This window comes from Triticum aestivum, chromosome 3D (assembly GCF_018294505.1).
Source record: "Triticum aestivum cultivar Chinese Spring chromosome 3D, IWGSC CS RefSeq v2.1, whole genome shotgun sequence".
NCBI classification, from domain to species: Eukaryota; Viridiplantae; Streptophyta; class Magnoliopsida; order Poales; family Poaceae; genus Triticum; species Triticum aestivum.
The window spans coordinates 591,801,940-591,812,229 of NC_057802.1; the positions used below are offsets into that span (position 1 = coordinate 591,801,940).

General features: G+C 41.6%; 1 protein-coding gene and 1 pseudogene across 2 annotated transcripts; one reads left to right on the forward strand and one right to left on the reverse strand.

Annotated features, from left to right (window-relative positions):
- The first annotated feature begins 4,828 nt into the window (after window positions 1-4,828).
- LOC123076604 (50S ribosomal protein L2, chloroplastic-like) lies at window positions 4,829-7,418 on the forward strand. The gene is made up of 3 exons (XM_044498764.1): window positions 4,829-4,863; window positions 5,354-5,763; window positions 6,410-7,418. Exons 1-3 carry the CDS (start codon window positions 4,829-4,831, stop codon window positions 6,850-6,852), a joined length of 888 nt encoding a protein of 295 aa, XP_044354699.1. The 3' UTR covers window positions 6,853-7,418.
- Window positions 7,419-7,431: 13 nt separating this feature from the next.
- LOC123080763 (photosystem II protein D1-like) lies at window positions 7,432-8,609 on the reverse strand (annotated as a pseudogene). The gene has a single exon (XR_006438539.1). The product of XR_006438539.1 is annotated as a photosystem II protein D1-like (transcript).
- Window positions 8,610-10,290: the final 1,681 nt, after the last annotated feature.

A 10,290-nucleotide genomic window follows, 5' to 3' on the forward strand; every position in this document is an offset into this window, starting at 1 on the left:
AGCCTGAACGATCCTAAAAATCCCTCGAAGGAGATAATAAAGAACCCAAAGCAGATGGTATCCTACTGCAAGGGTGGTCTTAAGAATCCAAAAGAGGTTGCTCAGAAGAGATAGATGTATCCCAACCTCTATTGCTCTCGCGTAAAGACTTTTTTTTACGCGACAGGAAAAAGTGACTACGAATTCCCCTTTTTGTTTGCGAATCCCTGTTTGTATCCTTTGAGCGCACGCCCATTAAGTAGTGATCAAATCAAGGAAATCGATCAAACGATCCCCGTGCCAGCCCAAATCATGATCTTCACCAACTTGGATTTGGTTCTCTCGCGAAAATCGCGAGTTGCAGAGATGAGAACCATGAAAAGCAAGATCCCGAATAAGAAAACAGAAACCGAGGAAGAGGAAACCACAAGAGTGAAGACTAGTAGAGTCTCGTCTTTTGTCATTCTTTGCTCCTTTTTCACTCAATGATTCCTTCGAATTTGCCGACCAAAAATTCTATATGTCTATTCTATCTATGATATTTCTATATATATAGAATATGATATCTAATACGACATCCGATTTGTCAAAGGGATTGGATTGGTGACTTACCCATTCAGTGACTTTGGCACTGGACGTTCCAAAAACGGGTACTATCGGATCGGGTGAATTAGAGAATAGACAGAGGTCCGTTGGCATTTCAGCCTTTCTTCTCCTTTCAGGGCCTATCCGAAAGAGAATCCAGTACCTCTTGGTCCTGAATATCAGAATAGGACGAACGAACCGGCCTCCGCGGATATCTTTGCTTCGGAACAAAACCCTGCAATCAAATAGATTTTCCCAAGGGCGCCATATTCTAGGAGCCCAAGTTATGCTATTCAAAATTCGTTCCTCTAGAAGTTCCGGTTTGAGCATTCCGTTCCCTTTTTCAAACTGCACTTCTTTTCATATAGCAATCCCTGATCAAAGAGAGAACAATATCCATTTCAAAACATTTCTAACAGATTCCTTAGTTCAGACCGACGAAGTAATGTCACTCGACTATTATCAACCTGACTGCAATCTTTTTCTGTCGGTAAGGATTGCACCAGAGCACCTTCTACTTCTAATAGGCCATGAACTATAGATAGAGAAGAATCATTCTGAGCGAGTACATAAGAAGCGATCCACTTTTTTTCATCGGTTCCAGGGGAAGACCAAAGATCTTGCGCGGCAGGTCCGCCAGAAAAACTCAAAAGAGAAAGAAGTCTTGTTAATCTCTTCATGCTCGTTCCAAGTTCGAAGTACCTTTTGGCCAAAGAAAAACCCGCTTCCTGACACGATTGCCTCTTTATCTTTATATAGATAGATTCTATGGGGTTATTACTTAGTAAGTCTATTTTGTACAAGAGCCCCTCCTATCTGATAGAAAAGGGTCCCATGATCCCGAGCCGATCTTACCTTGGCTCGCAAACCCCAAGTTTGTCTATGAAGAGCTAATCTAATTGTATTTTTTTCTAGAATGGATTTCTTATGTGGAATACTAATGGATAGGGCTTCGTTGCTAAGTGCTACAAGATCTAGTGCACTGGAACTCGTGGTTATGGACCCGAATCCTTTAGTATGGAACATTGTCTTTTCCAAGTAAAAACCCCTAGTATATGAAAGAATGAAAAGGTGCTTTCGTTCTTGTGGAATAAGAAGCGATCCACTTTTTTTCATCGGTTCCAGGGGAAGACCAAAGATCTTGCGCGGCAGGTCCGCCAGAAAAACTCAAAAGAGAAAGAAGTCTCGTTAATCTCTTCATGCTCGTTCCAAGTTCGAAGTACCTTTTGGCCAAAGAAAAACCCGCTTCCTGACACGATTGCCTCTTTATCTTTATATAGATAGATTCTATGGGGTTATTACTTAGTAAGTCTATTTTGTACAAGAGCCCCTCCTATCTGATAGAAAAGTGTCCCATGATCCCGAGCCGATCTTACCTTGGCTCGCAAACCCCAAGTTTGTCTATGAAGAGCTAATCTAATTGTATTTTTTTCTAGAATGGATTTCTTATGTGGAATACTAATGGATAGGGCTTCGTTGCTAAGTGCTACAAGATCTAGTGCACTGGAACTCGTGGTTATGGACCCGAATCCTTTAGTATGGAACATTGTCTTTTCCAAGTAAAAACCCCTAGTATATGAAAGAATGAAAAGGTGCTTTCGTTCTTGTGGAATAAGAAGCCCTCCACTTTTTTTCATCGGTTCCAGGGGAAGACCAAAGATCTTGCGCGGCAGGTCCGCCAGAAAAACTCAAAAGAGAAAGAAGTCTCGTTAATCTCTTCATGCTCGTTCCAAGTTCGAAGTACCTTTTGGCCAAAGAAAAACCCGCTTCCTGACACGATTGCCTCTTTATCTTTATATAGATAGATTCTATGGGGTTATTACTTAGTAAGTCTATTTTGTACAAGAGCCCCTCCTATCTGATAGAAAAGGGTCCCATGATCCCGAGCCGATCTTACCTTGGCTCGCAAACTCCACTTCTTTTCATATAGCAATCCCTGATCAAAGAGAGAACAATATCCATTTCAAAACATTTCTAACAGATTCCTTAGTTCGGACCGACGAAGTAATGTCACTCGACTATTATCAACCTGACTGCAATCTTTTTCTGTCGGTAAGGATTGCACCAGAGCACCTTCTACTTCTAATAGGCCATGAACTATAGATAGAGAAGAATCATTCTGAGCGAGTACATAAGAAGCGATCCACTTTTTTTCATCGGTTCCAGGGGAAGACCAAAGATCTTGCGCGGCAGGTCCGCCAGAAAAACTCAAAAGAGAAAGAAGTCTCGTTAATCTCTTCATGCTCGTTCCAAGTTCGAAGTACCTTTTGGCCAAAGAAAAACCCGCTTCCTGACACGATTGCCTCTTTATCTTTATATAGATAGATTGTCCCAAGGGCGCCATATTCTAGGAGCCCAAGTTATGCTATTGAAAATTCGTTCCTCTAGCAGTTCCGGTTTGAGCATTCCGTTCCCTTTTTCAAACTCCACTTCTTTTCATATAGCAATCCCTGATCAAAGAGAGAACAATATCCATTTCAAAACATTTCTAACAGATTCCTTAGTTCGGACCGACGAAGTAATGTCACTCGACTATTATCAACCTGACTGCAATCTTTTTCTGTCGGTAAGGATTGCACCAGAGCACCTTCTACTACTAATAGGCCATGAACTATAGATAGAGAAGAATCATTCTGAGCGAGTACATAAGAAGCGATCCACTTTTTTTCATCGGTTCCAGGGGAAGACCAAAGATCTTGCGCGGCAGGTCCGCCAGAAAAACTCAAAAGAGAAAGAAGTCTCGTTAATCTCTTCATGCTCGTTCCAAGTTCGAAGTACCTTTTGGCCAAAGAAAAACCCGCTTCCTGACACGATTGCCTCTTTATCTTTATATAGATAGATTCTCCCAAGGGCGCCATATTCTAGGAGCCCAAGTTATGCTATTGAAAATTCGTTCCTCTAGCAGTTCCGGTTTGAGCATTCCGTTCCCTTTTTCAAACTCCACTTCTTTTCATATAGCAATCCCTGATCAAAGAGAGAACAATATCCATTTCAAAACATTTCTAACAGATTCCTTAGTTCGGACCGACGAAGTAATGTCACTCGACTATTATCAACCTGACTGCAATCTTTTTCTGTCGGTAAGGATTGCACCAGAGCACCTTCTACTTCTAATAGGCCATGAACTATAGATAGAGAAGAATCATTCTGAGCGAGTACATAAGAAGCGATCCACTTTTTTTCATCGGTTCCAGGGGAAGACCAAAGATCTTGCGCGGCAGGTCCGCCAGAAAAACTCAAAAGAGAAAGAAGTCTTGTTAATCTCTTCATGCTCGTTCCAAGTTCGAAGTACCTTTTGGCCAAAGAAAAACCCGCTTCCTGACACGATTGCCTCTTTATCTTTATATAGATAGATTCTATGGGGTTATTACTTAGTAAGTCTATTTTGTACAAGAGCCCCTCCTATCTGATAGAAAAGGGTCCCATGATCCCGAGCCGATCTTACCTTGGCTCGCAAACCCCAAGTTTGTCTATGAAGAGCTAATCTAATTGTATTTTTTTCTAGAATGGATTTCTTATGTGGAATACTAATGGATAGGGCTTCGTTGCTAAGTGCTACAAGATCTAGTGCACTGGGACTCGTGGTTATGGACCCGAATCCTTTAGTATGGAACATTGTCTTTTCCAAGTAAAAACCCCTAGTATATGAAAGAATGAAAAGGTGCTTTCGTTCTTGTGGAATAAGAAGCCCTCATACCTTAATGAAAGGAAAATCGTAATTTTTCGTTAGGTATTTGACCAAATAGGATCGTCCAGTTCCTACAGAACCTATCACTAAAATACCCGATAGGGCTAAGCGGAACGAAAAGGGTTTTCCATGAGATGGTAAATGAAAACGATTAGTCCCACACGAGGTTTGGGAATAAGTGATTGTCTGATAATGAGCAAGGAATATATGTCTTTCTGCTAAAGAGGATCTATTAAACTCATAATTCATTAGATCCTTGTTATCAATGCCAACTAGGTATCATAAGTAAATGGATCCCGGTTGTTCAATCCTTTGATAACCAAGGTCATTCTTTGCTAAAGAGAAATGATCACTATGATTCAGACTCAATAGAATTGGATCCATTCCAAATAGCGAGAATTAGGATTCTTGATCCCTCTCAATCTCTCTTTCAATTCGAGGATCCAGAGAGGTGTTTTCATAGTCATCTCCGAATATTTGCCATCTCGGAATATTTTCGATTTCATTTTTCTATGATATGTCTTTCTATATGAAAATTGGTTATTTACGATGTACGATGATCCCTGTTAAGCATCCATGGCTGAATGGTTAAAGCACCCAACTCATAATTGGTAAATTTGCGGGTTCAATTCCTGCTGGATGCACACGAACGGGAACATTCCATAAGTCTATTGGAACTGGCTCTCTATCCATGGAATCTCATCCATCATCCATACATAACGAATTGGTATGGTATATTCATACCATAACATAAGAACAATAAGAACTCGAATTCTTATCGATACTGGAACTCAGAGCATGGGAGGGGAAGTCGATTTATGGATGGAATCAAATACGCAGTATTACAGAAAAAAGTCTTCGTTTATTGGGAAAGAATCAATATACTTTTAATGTCGAATCGGGATTCACTAAGACAGAAATAAAGCATTGGGTCAAACTCTTCTTTGGTGTTAAGGTGGTAGCTGTGAATAGCCATCGACTACCTGGAAAAGGTAGAAGAATAGGACCTATTCTGGGCCATACAATGCATTACAGACGTATGATCATTACCCTTCAACCGGGTTATTCTATTCCACTTCTAGATAGAGAAAAAAACTAAAGGAGAATACTTAATAATACGGCGAAACATTTATACAAAACACCTATCCCGAGCACACGCAAGGGAACCGTAGACAGGCAAGTGAAATCCAATCCACGAAATAATTTGGTCCATGGACGGCACCGTTGTGGTAAAGGTCGTAATTCCAGAGGAATCATTACCGCAAGGCATAGAGGGGGAGGTCATAAGCGCCTATACCGTAAAATAGATTTTCGACGGAATCAAAAAGACATATCTGGTAGAATCGTAACCATAGAATACGACCCTAATCGAAATGCATACATTTGTCTCATACACTATGGGGATGGTGAGAAGAGATATATTTTACATCCCAGAGGGGCTATAATTGGAGATACTATTGTTTCTGGTACAAAAGTTCCTATATCAATGGGAAATGCTACCTTTGAGTGCGGTTTGAACTATTGATTTACGTAATTGGAAGTAACCAATTAGGTTTACGACGAAACCTAGAAATCGATCACTGATCCAATTTGACTACCTCTACGGGATAGACCTCAACAGAAAACTGTTGAGTAACGGCAGCAAGTGATTGAGTTCAGTAGTTCCTCATAGAAAATTATTGGCTCTAGAGATATGGTAATATGGAGAAGACAAAATTGTTTGAAGCACGCACAGAACCGGAAGCACCCCTTGTTTCAAAGAGAGGAGGCCGGGTTATTCACATTTAATTTGATGGTCAGAGGCAAATTGAAAGCTAAGCAGTGGTAATTAAGACCCCCGGGGGAAAATAGGGATGTCTCCTACGTTACCCATAATATGTGGAAGTATCGACGTAATTTCATAGAGTCATTCGATCTGAATGCTACATGAAGAACATAAGCCAGATGACGGAACGCAGAGACCTAGGATGTAGAAGATCATAACATGAGCGATTCGGCAGATTTGGATTCCTTTCCTATATATCCACTCATGTGGTACTTCATCATATGATTCATATAAGATCCATCTGTCTAGAGATCGTCATATACATCTAGAAAGCCGTATGCTTTGGAAGAAGCTTGTACAGTTTGGGAAGGGGTTTTTTGAGAGAAAAGAAGAATCTACTTATACCGATATGCCCTTAGGCACGGCCATGCATAACATAGAAATCACACGTGGAAGGGGTGGGCAATTAGCTAGAGCAGCAGGTGCTGTAGCGAAACTCATTGCAAAAGAGGGTAAATCGGCCACTTTAAGATTACCATCTGGGGAGGTCCGTTTAGTATCCCAAAACAGCTTAGCAACAGTCGGACAAGTGGGTAATGTTGGGGTGAACCAAAAAAGTTTGGGTAGAGCCGGATCTAAGTGTTGGCTAGGTAAACGCCCCGTAGTAAGAGGGGTAGTTATGAACCCTGTGGACCACCCCCATGGGGGCGGTGAAGGGAAAGCTCCCATTGGTAGAAAAAAACCCACAACCCCTTGGGGTTATCCTGCGCTTGGAAGAAGAACTAGGAAAAGGAAAAAATATAGCGATAGTTTTATTCTTCGTCGCCGTAAGTAAATACGTAACTAGGAATATGGAAAATTGCATTTTTGGAATTTGCAATAATGCGATGGGCGAACGACGGGAATTGAACCCGCGCATGGTGGATTCACAATCCACTGCCTTGATCCACTTGCTACATCCGCCCCTTATCCAGCTAAAGGATTTTTTTCTTTTTTCCATTGATCATTATTCTATTTATTCTGACCTCCGTACTTCGATCGAGATATTGGACATAGAATGCCACTCTTTAAAAAGGAAAAAAGGAGTAATCAGCTGTGACACGAAAAAAAACGAATCCTTTTGTAGCTCATCATTTATTGGCAAAGATAGAAAAGGTCAATATGAAGGAGGAGAAAGAAACAATAGTAACGTGGTCCCGGGCATCTAGCATTCTACCCACAATGGTTGGCCATACAATCGCGATTCATAATGGAAAGGAACATATACCTATTTACATAACAAATCCTATGGTAGGTCGCAAATTGGGGGAATTCGTGCCTACTCGGCATTTCACGAGTTATGAAAATGCAAGAAAGGATACTAAATCTCGTCGTTAACTGAATTCTGAATAGAAAGATTAAGAAGAAAAAAAGATTCAAAATAAAGACAGAAATACCCAATATCTTGTTCTAGCAAGATATTGGGTATTTCTGTCTTTTCTTTCTTCAAAAATTCTTATATGTTAGCAGAAAAACCTTATCCATTAATAGATGGAACTTTAACAGCAGCTAAGTCTAGAGGGAAGTTGTGAGCATTACGTTCGTGCATTACTTCCATACCAAGGTTAGCACGGTTGATGATATCAGCCCAAGTATTAATAACGCGACCTTGACTATCAACTACAGATTGGTTGAAATTGAAACCATTTAGGTTGAAAGCCATAGTACTAATACCTAAAGCAGTGAACCAGATTCCTACTACAGGCCAAGCAGCCAAGAAGAAGTGTAAAGAACGAGAGTTGTTGAAACTAGCATATTGGAAGATTAATCGGCCAAAATAACCATGAGCAGCCACAATATTATAAGTTTCTTCCTCTTGACCAAATTTGTAACCCTCATTAGTAGATTCATTTTCAGTAGTTTCCCTGATCAAACTAGAGGTTACCAAGGAACCATGCATAGCACTGAATAGGGAACCGCCGAATACACCAGCTACACCTAACATGTGGAATGGATGCATAAGGATGTTGTGCTCTGCCTGGAATACAATCATAAAGTTGAAAGTACCAGAGATTCCTAAAGGCATACCATCAGAAAAGCTTCCTTGACCAATAGGGTAAATCAAGAAAACAGCAGTAGCAGCTGCAACAGGAGCTGAATATGCAACAGCAATCCAAGGACGCATACCCAGACGGAAACTAAGTTCCCACTCATGACCCATATAACAAGCTACACCAAGTAAGAAGTGTAGAACAATTAGCTCATAAGAACCACCATTGTATAACCACTCATCAACAGATGCAGCTTCCAAATTGGGTAAAAGTGCAATCCGATCGCCGCAGAAGTAGGGATAATAGCACCAGAGATAATATTGTTTCCATAAAGTAAAGAACCAGAAACAGGCTCACGAATACCATCAATATCTACTGGAGGGGCAGCGACGTAGGCGATAATAAATACAGAAGTTGCGGTCAATAAGGTAGGGATCATCAAAACACCGAACCATCCGATGTAAAGACGATTTTCAGTGCTAGTTATCCAGTTGCAGAAGCGACCCCACATGCTTGTACTTTCGCGTCTCTCTAAAATTGCAGTCATGGTAAGATCTTGGTTTATTCAAATTGCAAGGACTCCCAAGCACACGTATTAACTAAAATTGGTTCTCCTAGTCTTGGGAACTTCAACCATTGAGGTTTCCATTATTCTAATGCACGGTAAAATCCTCTTCATTCCGAAAGTGGTCTTAGTTGTCTGATATCTTGTATTTCTTGGAGTGGTCTATCAGTCAAATCTTCATGTGGTCAAATGGGAAAAGGGGTATGGTCTAACTAAAAGGGAGTATTTGAATTAACTCAGAAGAGAAGAGAGGTAGAAGATCTTTTTGAAAAATGAAGTTGTAGAGAAAATCTTTCCTATGGGCTTGCCAATTTCTAGGGGTCACGTCCTACAGTCAACATGTGCTCTGATACCATCTTGTAGCGACCCGACCTCGGACGGTCAAGTCTCTGTGCTTAAGTGTCATACCTGGATCGGTATGCTGACACACACAGTACTCGAGGATTTATAACAGAGGTAAATCACATGTATAGAGTAACGTAAATACTATTTCCTCAATCCAAATAGCGGAAGTAACAACAAGGTTGTGGATTCCCATCAACACCAACGGCAAGGTTGAGTGTAGAAATCGTAACCCTAACGTATCACTTACTCGTCGTAAGGTTCCTGCAACCTGAGACGTTGCAGCCACAAAGGGTCAGTACATTGAATGTACTGGCAAATTCACACCATAGAGCAATGATGAATAATAGCTAACACTACATGCATATTTGGCTGGTGGAGGCTCTATGGTTATAATGTTTATGCGAAAAGCCAATTTTCCCTACTACAAAGGAATATATTTTATTTAACTACAAAGTTGGTTGAAAATTATTGAGAAGGTTCCTCCAACTCAATCCCAATTAAAAAGTTAAGAACCCAACAAATTAATTAAGTAAAGTGATGAGATCCATATGATAATCCAAGAACCAGATACTCAAGATGTCCATAACCGGGGACACGGCTAATCATGATTAGTTTGTACACTCTGCAGAGGTTTGCGTACTTTTCCCCACAAGACTCAATCTCCTCCGTTGGATTTCTCGCACTACATGGTGTTTGAGAAACAGATGACCGAGACACAGTCTTTCAGAAGCATTAACAATAACCCGGGGTAGACAGTACGAACCTACATCCCCTACATCTGCTAGCCTACCACTGGAAGAGGTCATGCAACCTACTCAACTATGCTAGAGCCCATAATAGCTTGTGGCTGCACACGGAAGTTTCTAGCATGAATAATCTTATGATCCCTTTGAGCCTGGGTGGCATTCCATAGGGTGATCACACGGGCCCTCCGGGATCCCCTTGGGCAACACTGGGTTCTCACTACTGGAATCAGCTAATTTGCCATCTGCCAGCTCTTTGCCGTCTGCTAGCTGACGGCAAAGAAGCTCTTTGCCGTCTGCCAGCTCTTTGCCATCAGCTACCCAAAAGCAGACGGCAAAGAAGCTCTTTGCCGTCTGCCAGCTCTTTGCCGTCGGCCAGCTGACGGCAAAGAATCTTTGCCGTCCACTGGCGGACGGCAAAGAGTGAGGTGGCCCCCACCCCCCGCCCGTTTTTGAAAAACTTAACGGGCCACCTCTTTGCCGTCCGCTAGCAGACGGCAAAGAGGCAAAAAAGCGGACGGCAAAGGGGGGCGGACGGCAAAGAGCCTACTACCTAACGGCCCGTGCCCCCGCCCGTTACTCCCACGCCG

Excerpts from the sequence above, each read along its gene's own strand:
- LOC123076604 (XM_044498764.1), top strand. The coding sequence starts at position 4,829 with ATGGCTGAATGGTTAAAGCACCCAACTCATAATTG. Across the intron at positions 4,864-5,353 it reads AAGCACCCAACTCATAATTG|GAGAATACTTAATAATACGG; the intron begins GTAAATTTGCGG and ends AAAAAACTAAAG. Across the intron at positions 5,764-6,409 it reads AAATGCTACCTTTGAGTGCG|AATCTACTTATACCGATATG; the intron begins GTTTGAACTATT and ends AGAGAAAAGAAG.